The sequence below is a fragment of the Phacochoerus africanus genome, chromosome 14, assembly GCF_016906955.1.
Source record: "Phacochoerus africanus isolate WHEZ1 chromosome 14, ROS_Pafr_v1, whole genome shotgun sequence".
Lineage (NCBI taxonomy): Eukaryota > Metazoa > Chordata > Mammalia > Artiodactyla > Suidae > Phacochoerus > Phacochoerus africanus.
In genome coordinates this window covers 516,615-533,287 of record NC_062557.1, presented here as the reverse complement: position 1 = coordinate 533,287, position 16,673 = coordinate 516,615, and the positions used below count along the sequence as shown (strand labels likewise).

Genomic DNA, 16,673 nt, shown 5'->3' with positions numbered 1-16,673 from the left:
TGTGGGTTCCTAGTAATCAGGCCGTCAGTGCTTAGGATTTCTTTGCCTGTGTGTCTCTAATGAGAAGAGCTTTGCTTTTTTAGGGCTGCACCTGTGGCACATGGAGGTTCCCGGGCTAGGGGTCGAATTGGAGCTACAGCCGCCGGCCTACACCACAGCCACAGCAACTTGGGATCTGAGCCACATCTGTGACCTATACCACAGCTCACGGCAACGCCGGCTCCTTAACCCACTGAGCGAGGCCAGGGATGGAACCTGCGCCCTCATGGTTCCTAGTCGGAGTTGTTAACCACTGAGCCACGACGGGAACTCCTGTGCTCATGCTTCATTCTTTTTTCTTTCTGCTCCTTAGGCTTGATAATTGCAGTGATCCTGTCTTTAAGTTTGGAGATTCTTTGTTCTGCCTGTTCAGATATGCTTTTGGGCCCTGTAGTGAATTTTTTATTTGATACACTGTGCTTTTCATCTCCAGGATTTGTTTCATTCCTTCTTATGATTTCTGTTCTTTACCGATACTCCTTTTTTCGTACATCCTTTTCCTGACTTCCTTTAGTTGTTGGTGTTGGCCTTCAGTTACCGGAGCACACGTAGCAGTATGTTCTCAAGTTTCTATCAGTAAGTCCTATCTCTCACCTTCTTCACTGATGATTTCTGTTCGTTTATCCTGTCTGTACCTTTGAGTCATACTTCACTGTTTCTTTTTGTGCCTTGTGATTTCTTTGCTGTTGAAAACCAGATATTTGACTATTATAATGTAGTAGTTCTGGAAATCAGATTCTACTTCTTCCTTAGGGTTTGCTGTTTCTTGTTTAAGATTTTTTTTTTTTTTTTTTTTTTGTCTTCTTAGGGCTGCACGTGTGGCATATGGAGGTTCCCAGGCTAGGGGGTCGAATCAGAGCTGTAGCTGCCGGCCTACGCCAGAGCCACAGCAGTGCCAGATCTGAGCCATGTCTGTGACCTACGCCACAGCTCACGGCAATGCTGGATCCGTAACCCTCTGAGCGAGGCCAGGATCGAGCCTGCATCCTCATGGGTACTAGTCAGATTTGTTTCTGCTGAGCCACGACAGGAACTCTGTTTTTGTTTGTTCAAGGCTGTAGGTAATCTTTTTGCATAGTGATTTTGATTTTCCCAAACTGCTATTGCAAAGACTATTCCTTGACACTCTGACCCTGAAGTCCTCTTTAATGGCTTGTGTTCAGCTGGTGTTTTGACAGAGATTTCTTTGAACGCCAGGAGCGCTCCCATCTCCTAGTCTTTGAAGATGGGCTCTGTGCCTGGGCCCTCCTTCAGTACTTGGTCAGGCTTGCATTGTGCTTGGGGACCAGGCCAGAGCGGGGGCCCAGGGTCTTCTCAGGTCTTGTATCAACGGCCGTCCTGCCCTGGTGTGTGTGTGGCTTTCCGAATTTCCCAGTGGGCACTGTTATTTTCCAATGTCCTTATTTCCCAGGGAAACTCCCCAGCTTTTGCCGTAGGCAGTATATCATGTGTTTGAACTGCAGTCTTTTGCTGTAGGCTCAGAGGCAAAATTGACTTGTGTTTCCAAGCTTTTTCAAGTCTGCGTTCTGTCGTAGGCAGAACACAGAGGGGTGGTCCTTTCGGAAGCCGCGAGATGGTTTGGAACAGACAGATGCAGTAAAATGTGAGTGAGGTCCCAGCACCAGGGAAACAGTGCCTTATTGGCAACCCAGGCTGCCACCACTTGAGGACCGGCCACTTTAAGACCTTCTGCGCTCCAGGACCAGGCCTGCTGCCTGCGGAGGGTGTGAACAGGGACAGCAAACTCCAAACTCCTGCCTTTCAGGACCTCTTTCCCAGTGGTGGTTACATGTGGTGGTTACAGGCACCTGACAGCTTTGCAGCTTTCAGACATGGATTCTGATAGTTTCGCTTTGGTTTCCTCTCGCGGGGGGACGGGGGGGGGGGGGGGGTTGGGGTGGTGGTGGTGAGAGCTTGTAGCTTCCTACTGAGCCGTTTTGCTGATGTCACTCCCAACGGTTCTTTCCAGAAGATTTTTTTTTTTTTTCCTTTTTAGGGCTGTGCTTGCAGCACATGGAGGTTCCCAGGCCAGGGGTTGAGTTGGAGGTGCAGCTGTCGGCCTGCGCCACAGCCCTGGCAACGCTGGACCCTTAACCCACTGAGTGGGGCCAGGGATCGAACCCATGTCCTCGTGGATACTAGTTGGGTTCATTACTGCTGAGCCACAATGGGAACTCCCAGGACTCTCTTCTTTTTGTAAAACTGAGGCTCTGCCCATTAAACACTAACTCCCCATCTTCCCTCCCTGAGCCCTAGCCGCCACAGTTTGCTTTCTGTGTCTGTGAATTTAGCTACTCAAGGTTCTTCATGTGGAATCATACAGTGTGTCCTCCACCTCCCTCCTTTGGCCATCCTGCAGCATGCGGAGTTCCTGGGCCAGGGATCAGAACCGAGCCGCCAGATCCTTAACACCGTGTCAGGCAGGGGATCAAAGCCGCATCCCAGTGCTCCCAAGATGCCACCGATCCTGTTGGACCACAGTGAAAACTCCAGTGTGTTTGTCCTTTTGTGTCTGGCCTATTTTGCTTAGCACAATATCCTCAAGATTCATCCTGGGCATTGCCAGTGTTAGAATTTCCTGGTGAAGTGTATCTTTAAAAACGAGAAACACTGGAGTTCCTGCTGTGTTGCAGTGGGTTAATGGTCTGGCTTATCTTTGAGGAGGTGCCAGTTCGATCCTTGGCCTGGGAACTTCCATATGCTATGGGTGCTGCCAAAAAATACAAATAATAAAAAGAAAAAGAAACACAGAAAACAAAAAGTTTTAGAAATGAAAAAAGAGGATTCCCATTGTGGCTCAGTGGTTGACAAATCCGACTAGGAACCATGAGGTTGCGGCTTTGATCCCTGGCCTTGCTCAGTGGGTTGAAGATCCGGCGTTGCCGTGGGCTGTGGTGTAGGTCGCAGATACGGCTCGAATCCCGAGTTGCTGTCTCTGGCGTAGGCCGGTGGCTACAGTTCTGATTAGACCCCTAGCCTGGGAACCTCCATATGCCAGGGGAACAGCCCTAGAAAAAGGGAAAAAGACAAAAAAAAAAAAAAAAAAGAACCCACATTGCAGTTTGATCATGTATAGAGGCCGATCAGATTATTGAGGTTCAGACGTGAGTCATAAGTGGGATTCTGGTTACCGGGGAGGCAGTAGGAGCAACGAGCTCTTTTGCACACAGACGAACACTTATTTTCAGGGGCTTTGTGAGCTTGCTGGGTGCAGGGGGCACTACAGTGGGGCAGTTGGAGAAATGGCGGTGAGCAGAGAGCCGGACAGCACAGGTCTGCCAGGAGTTCCCTGGTGGCTCAGGAGGTTAAGGGTCTGGTGTTGTCACTGCTATCGTGCAGGTTTGATCCCTGGCCCAGGAATGTTCATATGCTGTAAGTACAGCCAAAAAAAAAAAAAAAAAGGCTTAATGAGACCCCACAGTGTAACCTGCCTCTGTTTAAGACACAGTGCCTTGTCAGCAGCCCAGAAGGCCCTGTGTCGCTCCGAGCCACAGAACCACTATCTTGAGTTCTAAACCGTGGTGTTTATTTGTTTTTGACTTTGTGTACATGGAATTAAACAGAATGGACGTCAGGGGTGGTGCTGGCCTTTCACTGAATCAGATGTTTTTGAGGAGTTCCTGCTGTGGCGCAGTGGGTTAACAGTCTGACCGCAGCAGCTTGGGTTGCTGCAGAGGCAGGGGTTTGATCCCAGGCCTGGGAACTTCCATAGGCTGTGGGTGCGGATGTAAAAGAAAAAAAAGAAAAAAATGTTTTTGAGGAGTTTCTACAGTGGTGCAGTGGGCTAATCTGGCTTGTGTGGGGACACGCTGGTTTTGTCCCTGGCCCAGCACCTTGGGCTGAGGATCCAGCATTGGTGCAGCCATGGTGCCCATCACAGCTCTGGCTTGGATTTTGCTACCTGGCCTGGGAACTTCGTATGCTGCAGGGGTGGCCAAATTAGGCGATAAAAAATGTTTTTGAGATGAGCCCATGTTTTTGTATCATTCATTCTCATGACTGTAACATATTTAATAATATGAATATACCACAACTTGATATTCTGATATAGAATGGCATTTAGATAGGGTTTTGTGGCTTTTTTTTTGTCTTTTTGTCTTTTAGGGCCGCACCCATGGCCTATGGAAATTCCCAGCTTAGGGGTCCAATCAGAGCTGTAGCTATTGGTCTACGCCAGAACCACAGCAGTGTGGGATCCAGGCCGTGTCTGTGACCCACACCACAGCTCTAGGCAACGCCAGATCCTTAACCCACTGAGTGAGGCCAGGGATCGAACCCGCATCCTCACTGATGCTAGTCAGGTTCCTTAACTGCCGAGCCATGACAGGAACTCTCTAGGTGGGGTTTTTGGGGTTTTTTTTGCCACACCTGAAGCACGCATAAGTTCCCAGACAGGGATCGAACTTGCACCACAGCAGTGACAACGTCGGATCCTTAACCCACTGAACCACCAGGGAACTCCTAGGTAGGTTTATTTGGGACTCTTATAATGGATGATGCTGCTCTGAGTATCTTACAGATGTCTTTAAGTTGGCATGCTTTTGTAGTTGAAAATGTGAGCTAGGTTCTGGTAGCTGAGTTTTGATGAGCATGTGCACATTTCCGTTGGGAAGGCTCCGGTGGCTCCCAGGGTGTACGTGTGTTCGGCTTTCGTAGGCATAACCATTTTGGAAGAGTACGGCCAGAATGGTCCTGGAGGGAAGGGCTGCAGGACGCGAGGTGTTTGTGAGCTGAGCCTGCAAGCCCCAGGCCGTGCTCCATTGACCCACTGGGCCTCACTGAGAAAACGGACTCACGGGCGACCTGGGTGCTGGCTGAGAACAGCCCGCCCCCTCTGTGGTCCTGAGCGCATAACCTGTCCGACTGCACTGGGCAGCCACACACCCGCAGTGGCCCTGTCCCTGTGGCACAGTCTGGTCTCGTGTGCCTCTAGTTCCTGTGTCACCTCCAAGCCACACGGGCAGTGAGAGTGCTTCGCTCAAAGATGGAACTTGCCAGCCAGGGCCTGAGCCCGAGTCACAGCTGTCTTCCTGAATCAGGCTCTTGAGGCTCTGGTTAGAAATGCGTGTGTTTTCGTTTTTTTGGGGGGGGGGGGTTGTTTTGTTTCTTTCTTTTAGAAATGCATGTTAAATGCAACAGAAACTGCCTGCTGTAATGGACACCGTGGTGTTTCGTGAGTTTTCACGCGGTAGTGCTTTTCAGGGTGAGACGTCAAGCTGAGGTGATAGGCATTGCTGGAGGTTTACTGCTGGGGAGCAGCAGAGGGAAATGTGGGCTCTTCGGGTTCGTTCCCGGCTCCTTCCGCGTCGTCTGCACGGTCCTGATGGTCTCAAAGCTGGTCAGGCTCTGGACCTGCGGCTTTACTCTTTGAGTGGCTGCTGGCCGCCCTCCCCTGAGCTGGACGAGCCCCCGCTTCTGGGGCAAAGGAAGTGCCTGCCTGGGCTCTCGGTGGCCCTTTCAGACCAATGGTGGTGGCAGCTGGGCCTGGCCGGCAGGCACGACGGGCTGCTGGTGTGGACGTGTGGCTCCTAGAGCCACGGAAGAGGCAGCCTGGGCTGGGGGAGTAATTCATGAGTCACCAGCACCGTTCCTTCAAGGTCGTAGTGTAGGCCTCATTATTTCTGTCAGACGCTAGAGGAAACTGGCGGTGGAGAATGAGGGCCATGTGGAAGTAGACAACGGGTTTCCAGTTCTGCAGAAGATAAAGAGGCAGCGTGGCTGCTGTTGTTGCTGGGTTGGCACTGGAGGGCCCCCTCCTTTTTTTTGGTCCTTTGTCTTTTTAGGGCCACACTCACAGCATCTGGAGGTTGCCAGTCCAGGGGGTCTAATCGGAGCTGCTGTTGCCGGCTCACACCACAGCTCAAGGCAACGCTGGATCCTTAACCCGCTGAACAAGGCCAGGCATCGAACCCGCAACCTCATGGGTCCTAAACGGATTCGTTTCCGTTGCGCCACGATGGGAACTCCTGGAGCCCACTTTTAATCTCCCGTGTCAGTGCCCCTCCTTCGAGGTGAGCTCACTGGCGTCTCAGGGGCTGCCCTCTTCCACCAGACCTGCGAGCTGAGTTTCTGAGGCTGCTTCTCTTCTGTGATGTGGCCAGTGCGCCCTCCAGGGACACTGAGTGTCTGTCCAGTTCCAGAGAGGGCTGGTCGGCTGTCCCCCTGGGGTGGCGGGTCGTGAGTACCCCAGAGGTCCTGTGTCCCCTTAGCCATGGGGCCCCCAGCCTGTTCCTCACCCACCCGTCACCCGCATCCCAGGAACGGCTACCGACACTCCCTCAGTCACGCGAGCCAGACTTGAAGCCACGCATCCTGCGGTCTCCCCGGCTCCACGCCCTCGCCCGTCACACCCCGTCCCCCTCTCTGTCCTCACCGCCCTGGAACAAACCTTACTCCCTGGAGAGCAGTCCGGAGTATGGTGTCATCGCAGTGACAGGTTGGTGTGTTGCTCTGACGTTACCTGTGCTGCGTGAGTGACACAGGCGGCAGGGTCGCTTGTGTCATGTGGCTGTGACCCTGTCCTGTGTGCCCCAGAACCGGGTGGCACTTCCCTGCCTGGCCTGAGGCTGACTGTCAGGCACATAGACACCCTGGAGGCGGGTGTAGAATCGAACTGCAGTGAAGCAACGTTTTTTCATAACTGTGTCAGGCGTCCCACCAGATCTTCCTTGGAATTTGATAGATCTTTTTTTTAATGTTTTTTTTTCATTTATTTATTATTTTTAATTATTTTTATTTTTTGTCTTTTGCCTTTTTTTTTAAGGGCTGCACCTGCAGCACATGGAGGTTCCCAGGCTAGGGGTCTAATTGGAGCTGTAGCTCCAGCCTACGCCACAGCCACAGTCACAGCCACAGCAACGCAGGATCCGAGCTGTGTCTGCGACCCACACCACAGCTCAAGGCAAGGCCAGATCCTTAACCCACTGAGCGAGACCAGGGATTGAACCTGAAACCTCATGGTTCCTAGTCGGATTTGTCTCTGCTGCGCCACAACGGACGGGAACTCCGCTGGAATTTGATAAATTTCTGAAATGCATAGACTCTCATGGGAAGAGAGTCAGTGACGAGAATGTCCTAGAACAGGGCTCTCAGGCTGTCCCTGAGCAGGTCCAGCGCACAGCCACAGGAGCGAGTGGTTTCCAGGCGCTCTGCCCAGCTTACCTTGCCATGGACCACGACGTAGCTCCTGGCCTGGCACAGGCCCAACCACGCCCAGAGGGGCACAGCCGAGACCATCAAGCTTTTTGCACTGGACATCTTGAAAGGTTCTGTTTTTCTTTGAAATTACTCAGACTTATAGAAAAGTTGCGAAAATAGAGCAGAGATTCTCATTTTCCCAGGTTCCCAAATATTAACATTTACCACACTTGCTTCATCACTGTTTTTTTCCTGAAATGTTTGAGAGTGAGTTGCATACATGATGCATTTTTTCCTCTAAAATGTTTCCATGTGTGTGTCCTAAAAAATTCTCTTCCACACGCATAGCCCAGTGCCAACACCGCCTAGCGCTGGTGTGACACTGTAACCCCACCTCTGGCTTTCCTTGGACAGGGGCTGTCGTTTGGTGATGCTCTTTCTCTCACATTGAATTTTCCTCTCATCTGTGGCCGTGCTGTGTCTTCTCTGATGTTGAGTTTTGGTTTGGTTTGTTTTTTGTTTTTCGTCTTTTTGTCTTTTTAGCGTCATACCCCTGGCATGAGCTGTAGCCGCCGGCCTCCACCACAGCCACAGCAATGCGGGATCCTTAACCCACTGAGCGAGGCCAGGGATCGAACCTGCAACCTCATGGCTCCCAGTCGGATTCGTTAACCACTGAGCCGTGATGGGAATTCCTGATGTTGAAGCTTTAGAAGAGGACAGACCAGTTTTTTAGAATATTTGTCTGATGTTTCCTTTTGGTGAGATTCAGGTTTTTTTGTTTTTAGTGGGAAACCCAGCGATGAGGCTGGGTCCTCTCAGTGCCCCAGGGCAGGAACCTGTTGTTTGCTGCTTTGTGCTGAGGCCTCTGTCGGTTAAATTTTCTGAAATCCTCTAAAAACTGGGGGACTCCAGAGTTAGCCTAACGATGGCTGTCTGATTTGCAATCAGACATATTTTTTTGAGTAGGTAGAAAGGGAGCCTGCTTGTGGGGAGATTTTTCCAACTCAGGAACTGTGTCTAATCTGGGCCCAAACAGAGAAGAGTGACAGAAGGCTGGGGGACACGGTGGCCATCCCCCCGGGGCCCTCGGTCGCTACAGGTGCTCAGGAGGAAGGCAGCTCTGCTGTGCTCCCCTTGCTGAGCGGCGCTCTGGAGCCAGAGCACTGCTCCATCCTGGCTCACCCTCCTGTTACGGTTAGGGGCCTGGGATGCAGCCTCTTTCTGAGGCCAGCGCAGCCTCTGAAGTGGCCCAGTTGCACTTGGTTGTAGGGACTAGTTTGCCCAGTTGGTTAATTGTTTGAATTTACTTTGCATAGCATATCACTAAATTTGGCTCCACTTGGCTGGAGCCTTATTTGAATATGGCTTATTTCTGCAGAGCTCTATGCTGGTAGTTGGTGTCGAAGTATTTGCAACAAGGCCTGGCTCTGTACATAAAGAACGGGTCTTCAGAATCCTTAGATCTTTGCGAATCTGGAAATTCAGAGCTCTAGACCCAAGCCATCGGTTTGGGTGTGTCATTAGTATGAGTTTCCATTCCAGCAAGAAAAATGCCTGTCAGAGTGCTCATGTGCTGCAGCGGAACTGACTCTGAGTCTGACTAGTATCCAGGAGGATGCGGGTTCAATCTCTGGCCCTGCTCAGTGGATCAGGGATCCTTCGTTGCCATGAGCTGTGGTGCAGGTTGCAGACGTGGCTCGGGTCCCGCGTTGCTGTGGCTCTGGCGGAGGCCGGCGGCTGCAGCTCCTTTTGGGCCCGCAGCCTGGGAATTTCCATGTGCCGTGGGTGTGGCCCTAAACAGCGGAAGGGGAAAAAAAGGTGCCAAGTACTGAAGAATAGGAGAGGTGGAGAGAAGAGTGTCTGCAACTCCGAGTCCGGTTAAAACTGTTCGTGTTTATCCAAGTAAGAGAAACTTAGTTTTACCAGGGTTCTTCTGCCTGAGTGTGGAGCCTTTAGTTTTGATTTTGTGGCTTGAGATGTGTGCTCAGGACCTGGTCACTTTTTGTTTAGGGGTTTGTTTAGGGGTCATTTTTTGTGTAGAGGTTTGCAATTCTGCTTTCCGGCTTTTATTGTTCATTTTGAAATCCCTCCCTTTTCTCCGTTGGTTGGTTCTTTTTCCCAGGGTTCTCATACACAGACGTGTGTATTTATACTGAGCTTTACCATCAAAGTGCCTTTAAAGAACACCTGGTACAAAGCAGGGTGAGACACGGTCAGCCTGCGCTTTGCTCTTCTGATCAGTACGTGCCTCTCTGACCTGAGTGCTTCACGGGAACAAGTTGCGGGACCAGCGGAGAGGCCGCCTCGGGAACTGGTGCAGCGAGGGGCCCGCGTGGGCAGACGTAGCGACGCCCGGGCCTCTTGGTAGTGGGGGCGGGGGCAGGAGGTCTGACGCTCACCTGGTTTGTGATCTGCTCTTGCAGTGATTTGCTGCTCTTTTTACTTCTGTGAAACAATCAAAATTATCCCCCTATTTTTTATTTTTGGCTTAGAAAAGTCAAGCAGTGGCCGTTCACATACCCTAAAGGGGAATGGTATTTCAGTAGCTGAACTCCATAGAGAAATCAAACTGTTTTGATGTATTTGCTCTAAAGGTAACCTACATAGAAAAATCAGTGAAAATTAAAACATAGGTACCCACATAATCACAACCCAAGAAGTAAGCCATTGTTAACCCCAACGTGTAGAAAATGCACTGTGAACCCCCTGACGTGTTACCACCATTTTGCTAATTTCTATATCCATCTACCGGTGGCTTTTTTAGTTTTTAAAAAAACCCTCTCTGTTGAAATGTACTACATGTACAGAAAAGCACATGTGCCATTCATGTATAATTCGATGAATTTTCACAAATAGGAACTTACCCGTGTAGTCAGAACCCAGGCTAAAAACCAGAAAGTTTCCAGAAAACCTGCATAGCTTTTAAATGTGTTTCAGGCTCATACACGTGCGAAAAGAAGTTCGCTCTTAGATGCAAACACAGATACCGTGTTTTCCCCTGTCAGGCGTCAGAGTCCACTGGTGGCCGGAGCTCCCCCACACACTGTCGGTCAGGCTGATGGCAGGCGGCCGTGTGAGCCCTTGTAACCTGTGCCGTGGAGACGCCTGTGTCTGCAGTTGGAGACGCTGGGATGTGAAGGACGCGTGCCCTTGATGTGCCGGTTACGAAGGCAGTGCTCAGCCCATCGGTGTGGGTGGGCCCTGTGGGTGGCAGGAGTGTGCAGGCAGCGGTCCAGCGTGGAGGGTGTGGTCCTGTGTTGTGGAAAGGGAAACAGACCTGGAGACAGGTAGGTGCCCCATGGGGAGGGAAGGGCCCCCCTCATCACGTTCCCCTCTTGGGACTCTGCAGTGCTGCTCCTCTGGTCCAGGCTGGGCTTCCTGGGGCCTCTCGGCGATGGAGCAAACAACGGCAGAGGCCCAGGGTCGGCTCTAGGAAGAGTAAGGGTTGACGTCTTGCAGTGGGGCTGAAGGTGGTTTGGTTTTTTCATTTTCATAAACATTTGAGTGTTTGGTAAAAATCTGAGCTAATCCTCATGGCAGTCTCGGAGGAAGGTGCTGTCCCCTTTCTGTGGAATGAGGGGCAGGTGCAGAGGTAATAGCTCTGCAACATCCATGGGCTCCCGCGCTGGGTGATGGAGCCAGTGCAGTGGCCCAGCCCCCGTGGCGAGCAGTGACTGTCGCCTGAGGCAGGGGCTTGGGAGCTGTGTGCAGGAGGGAGAAGAAGGCCGGATGGTGGTTGTGTGTGTCGTGCCAGAGTTAAGGCCGGTGGGGTCGCAATGACCTTTTCTGGGCCTGGAGTCGTTTACTCAGATCTCCTGCTAAAGACAAAGAGGTAATTGCACAGTATTTAATTGTGGGCTTCCTGTGTGTCTTAGGCATGTGATTTGCTTATCTCAGTTTCTTTTTTAATGTATGCAGCTGGGCACTTTTTCATTAATTCAGCAAGTGTAGGGAGTTCCTTTTGTGGCTCATTGGGTTAAGAACCCAGCTGGTATCCATGAGGATGCAGGTTCAATCCCTCGCCTCGCTCAGTGGGTTAAGGATCTGGCGTTGCCATGAGCTGTGGTTGTAGGTCACAGATGAGGCTCGGATCTGGTGTTGCTGTGGCTGTGGTGCAGGCCGGCAGCTCTAGTTCAACCCCTAGCTGGGAACTTGCGTATGCCGCAGGTGCAGCCCTAACAAGAAAAAAAAAGTTAAAAAAAAAACTGAAGAAGCAAAACAAAAACCAAGTGTATCCTGAGGCCCTTCTCTGTGTACCAACGACTCTTCTGGTCTCCAGGTTATAACATGAACCCTGCCGTGTTCCTGTGGAGCTTGCATCCTGTTGGGTGACAGCAAGTGAATGCGCAGTAACAGTCACGTGGCCAGAGTGAGCTGAAGGACAAGCGGCAGGGAGGCCCTTGGATGGGTGGCTGAGAGGCAGGGTGTAGCTCTGACCCAGAGTGGGCCGAGGGCTCTGGGCCTTGGGAGTGGGGGGAGGTTGCACCCGCAGGACCTCCCTAGAGAAGTGGCTGTGCCTGCAGGCAGGAGAGACAGAGGCCAGCTTTCCCCGCTTTTATGGGTGTATTTGGAGACAGGGTTTTTAGGATTAATTAAGATTAAGTGAGGGACGGAGTTCCCGTTGTGGCGCAGTGGTTAACGAATCCGACTAGGAACCATGAAGTGGCGGGTTCGACCCCTGGCCTCCCTCAGCGGGTTAAGGATCCGGCGTTGCCACGAGCTGTGGTGTAGGTTGCAGACGCGGCTCGGATCCCGCGTTGCTGTGGCTCTGCTGTAGGCTGGTGGCTACAGCTCCGATTGGACCCCTAGCCTGGGAACCTCCATATGCCGCAGGAACGGCCCTAGAAAAGACAAAAAAAAAAAAAAGATTAAGCGAGGGGGCGCCCTGGTGGCCTAGTGGTTCATTTTGTTTATTTATTCATTTATTTTTGGCCACACCCATGGCTTGGGGAAGTTCCCAGGCCAGGGATTGAACCTGCGCCACAGCTGTAACCAGAGCCACAGAAGTGACCACGGTGGGTCCTTAACTGCTGAGCCAACAGGGAACTTGGCTGCAGCCTTTCTGGATCTTTGGACACCACATGCAGCTCCTGCTGTTTTAGAAAATCACCCTGGCTTTTGGGTGCAGACAGACCAGGGTGGGAACTTGAGAGAAGGGCTGGGTACAGGGCGCCAACAGAGCCGGGCAGCAGGTGAGGGGCGAGCCTGGGCACCCTCCCTGTGAGGGCTGTCCATGCACCTGGGGTTGGCCACATCCCTGCCTGGCCTCCCTCCACTCAGTGCCAAGGGCACCTCTCTCCATCCCACAGCCTGTCTGCAGTCGCTGCCTGGTGCCCCTGGGGGCTGAGGCCTATCGTCCAGGAGCCGGTAGAAATGGAAGTGTGGGAACTAGTGGTTTGGGGCTGCAGACAGAAGTTTTCCCATTGTTTTTTGCATGAATTGGTTTTGGTTTGTTGGGAGGGGGGTGTCTTTGTGTTTCTGTGACTTGTCACATGTGCAGTTGCATGTAACCATCTGATGGTCAAGGTGTGGCAGTTCCGACCCACCGAGGACTCGCTGGTGCTGCCCCTTTGGGACTGCACACCCCCACCCCTGCACCCCCTGACCGGCCCTTGCTCTGATTTTGTCGTGTGGAGGCTGCTGCAGAAATGGAATCACACAGGCTGCAACTCTGGGGAACTGGCTCTTCTCACCCAGCACAGTGCCCTGCAGAGCCGCCGCCGAACCAGTAGGCAGTCCTTTTTGTTTTGGATCTGTGCTCTGTGACGGGGGCCAAGGACACCGCCTCCCGTTGAGGGACGTCGCAGTAGTTTCCAGTTTGGGGCTATTGCGAACACAGCTGCCGTGAGCATCCATGCGGTTTTCTGTGTAAATGCCCGCGTTCTTTTCCCCGGGGAAATACCCAAGAGTGCAGTTGCTTGGACAGATGACACGTGTACGTTTAGCTTGATGGGAAGCCACCACGCGGGCCTCCTGGGTGGCTGCCCTGTTGCTCTTGCAGCGCTTGCTTCTCCACGTGCTCCGTCCCTGGGGCCGCCAGTCTTCTGGGTCTTACCCTCTGGCAGGTACTCGGAGGTGCCTCGTGGAGGTTTTACCTGGCCGGGTCCTGATGGCCAGTGACATCATAGAACATCGCTTCATGTCCGTATTTGCCACCTGTAGATCTCCGTGAGGTAGCTTCTTTTGAATCTGCCGCCCATTCTCTCAGGGTGTTCCTTGTTTTCTTACTGTTGTCTTTAGATCGACAGTCTGCGTATGTATGAGTCCCTTGTTGCATGTGTGATTTGTAAAAATTTTCTCCTAGAATGTGAGCAGAGGAAGAAGGTGGCTTGTCTTTCATGTGTTAACAGGGTCTCTGACAAAGCAGACGTTTTCATTTCTGATGATGGGTGTGTTTTGAAGGTGGGTGCTCACGGCTTTGGGGGATTGGGTAAATCCTGTGTTTCTGGCCCGAGCAGCTGGGTGGCGCCCTTCGTTGCCAAGGAGAGCTCTGGAGAGGAGCTGGTGTGGGAGTCTTGTCAGAGGTCCAGCGTGGGCACAGACGAGGCAGCAGTGGGGCGGTGGGACACGGGTCCAGCTTGCAGGAAACGGAGCTTTTGGAATCATTCGGGTGTGGGGGGACTGAAGGTCACAGGCCTGGATGCACCCAGCGGAGCGTGGGTGTCGGCTGAAAAGCCCAGAAGTTCGCATCTTGGCTGGGGACCGTGGATGTGGGTTAGGAGGGAGGAGAGTGCCCTGGGGTGGAGAAGGAGCCCCGAGGGGCAGGCAGGGCACGGGGCCTCCACTGGTTCTGCTCCATCCTCGGAGACTGGAGGGCTGACCGGCAAGGTAGAGGGCAGGGAACCTGAGGGCAGCGGCCTCAGAGCGGGGGTGTGAGGGAGGAAGAAGCCAGGCAGCGACTGTCACATGCTGCCCAGTGGTGTCCTTTCTGCCAGACCAGAAGGTGGGCAGTACACCTTGAAGAAGTAGGAGGGACATGTGACCTCCACGTGCTGGATCCTGCCTTGGTGGCCACCCAGGTCAGACAGGGCGGTGGGCAGAGCTGGCCATGAGCTGGGTACCCTGGCTGGATGCTCAGAGGTCGGCTGAGCCCTTAGCCGTTTACCTGCTCTCTAATCAGGCACTGGCAGCTGGGGTGACATCGAGGCTCAGAGGCCGTGAGTCTTTGGAGCTGATTGAAAATTTTATTCTTTGAAGGTGTCCGGCTTGCATTACTTGAAGTACGTGTAAAATATTCCTGAGTGAGGCCAAGGAAGTAGTAAAGGTGTTAAATGGCAAAGCTCTCCCCAGAATTGAGTATCTGGCTTTTAATTGCTAAGTAAAAAGGGTGATGGGATTTTTTTTAAGACAAAAGGAATGGTTTTTCTTAAATAAGAAATAACCACAGGAGTTCCCGTCGTGGCTCAGTCGTTAACAAATCCGACTAGGAACCATGAAGTTGCGGGTTCGATCCCTGGCCTCGCTCAGTGGGTTAAGGATCGGGCATTGCTGTGAGCTGTGGTGTAGGTCACAGGCGTGGCTTGGATCCCGCAGTGCCGTGGCTGTGGTCTAGGCCGGCGGCCGCAGCTCCGATTCGACCCCTAGCCTGGGAACCTTCACTCCATATGCTGTAGATGTGGCCCTAGAAAAGACAAAAAGACCAAAACAAGAAAAAAAAAGAAAGAAAGAAAGAAAGAAAAAAGAAATAACCACAAAATTGTTGCTTAATGACGCAGATGCATTCATGTATTTATTTCTCCTGAAAGGAGTAGCGCTGATGAAGTGTTGGTTGAGCCTCTTGAGTCTGCTGAGCCTTTCCTCCTGCTGGGCTGGCCTCGGCGATGTTTTCCCTCTCACCACCAGGGTTTCTAGGTCACGAGATGCCGCGTTTGCGGTTTCAGTCATTAAAGCGACTTGTAACCCACGGGATGAGCTTGAGGTGGGCTTCTTGCTGATCCTGCACACAAGTCGAGGCTCTGCGGCGAGCCGTGGGCGGGACGCCCAGGCCCTGCCTGCGGATGGGCGCTGACGGTCGGCTTTTCTTTTCCAGGTGCACGTTCAGGTTCCCGAGCACAAACATCAAGATCACGTTCACTGCCCTGTCCAGTGAGAAGAGGGAGACGCAGGAGGCGCCCGAGTCCCCGGTGAAGCCGGTGCAGGCCCACATCTCGCCGCTGACCATCAACATTCCAGACACCATGGCCCACCTCATCAGCCCGCTCCCCTCCCCGACGGGAACCATCAGGTACGGCAGCCGCCGTGGTCCAGGCTTCGGCCTTTGCCTCTTGCCTTGGGACGTACAGCAGCCAGCAGCGCGAGGCGACGCCTGTGCTCTCCCGCGTGGAGAGACGTCGAGGGCACTCGAAACACCCCTTAGTTCCTGAGCGCTCTTGGCGCTCAGGCTCCTGCCTGCCAAGTGCAATTCCCGAGTGGTCCTGGTTTTCGCTCGGAGGTTCTTCTGTTTGAGCGTGAGGTGAAGGGATAGATGGTTTGTCGTGTTGGTCTAAAGTGTGAGGTGGATTTTCAGTAGGATTTTGAGCGTTTTGAGTGGGCTACAGTTTCACGTAAATTTTACACGTTGGGTTACTGAGTTTGGTCCCAGAGAGTGAGAAACTTGTGCTTGTCCTGATGTCCTGAGCGACGCTCGGAGCCTCAGGACGTGGAGGGCGGTGCCTTCGGGGCACACCCTCCCCCGGCCGCCCCAGCTGTCCGGGCAGTAGGGGAGGGTCAGGTCGGGGGCCGTCCCCGGACCCCCAGTCGCTTGCTCTTGGGTCTCTGCTGGGCCTCTCGGACAGGCCAGAGTGTCAGACCTCTCACACTCTCTTGCGTCTTAGGAGAGCCAAGTATTATTTGGATCTTTTCCCACATGAGGTACAAAATGAGCACGTTTGCTTCTCTCGAGAGCCAGGCTCCTGCTGTCCAGGTGTGCCCGCAGGGCATGGCTGGGAAGGCCTTGCCTTGTCCGCCCAGACTGACCCTACCTGGAGCCTGTAGCAGATTGAGGAGAGCACACAGGGCCTGGCGGCTCTGGGTCTTAGCTTTCAGTCAGGGCTTCTGTCTCTTACCTTGAACCAGCTTCGATAGAAAGGTATCCCCCTGGCGAGGCCTGTGGCAGCCGCTCTGCAGGGATGCCGCTCCGTCCCCTGCTTGGTGGACCAGCCCACGTGTGACTCGATGGACCAGGCCCTGTGTCTGTGGGCAGGTGCAGGCCAGCAGCCACGTGGCAAGTTTTGACTCTGCACCATGTGAAAAGTGGGCAGAGGTCACAGAGGGAAGGGCACAGCCCTGAGTCGGCCGCCGACTCTGCCTGGCACATGCGGGTGTCAGGGAAGCAGAGGGGGTTTGGACCAGCTCCTGATCCAGTCTCTCTTCACCCCTTGTTCCGTCTTCATCCTGTTTTCCTTACTCAGGCCTCCCATGGCCCCCGACCCCATGCGCCCTCCTCTTGAGACAGCTCTCAGGGGAGCCCATCTACTTTTTTCTTTTTTTTTTTTTCCTTGGTCTTTTGAGGGCTG

General features: G+C 53.0%; 1 protein-coding gene across 2 annotated transcripts in view; it reads left to right on the top strand.

The window, feature by feature from the left end:
• FOXK2 (forkhead box K2) overlaps positions 1–16,673 on the top strand; it is a 53,967-nt gene that overhangs the window by 14,293 nt on the left and 23,001 nt on the right. For both annotated transcript variants that reach the window (XM_047759186.1, XM_047759185.1), the window contains exon 2: positions 15,209–15,403. In XM_047759186.1, the coding sequence (XP_047615142.1) occupies positions 15,209–15,403 (195 nt within the window). The remainder of the gene's footprint in view (positions 1–15,208; positions 15,404–16,673) is intronic.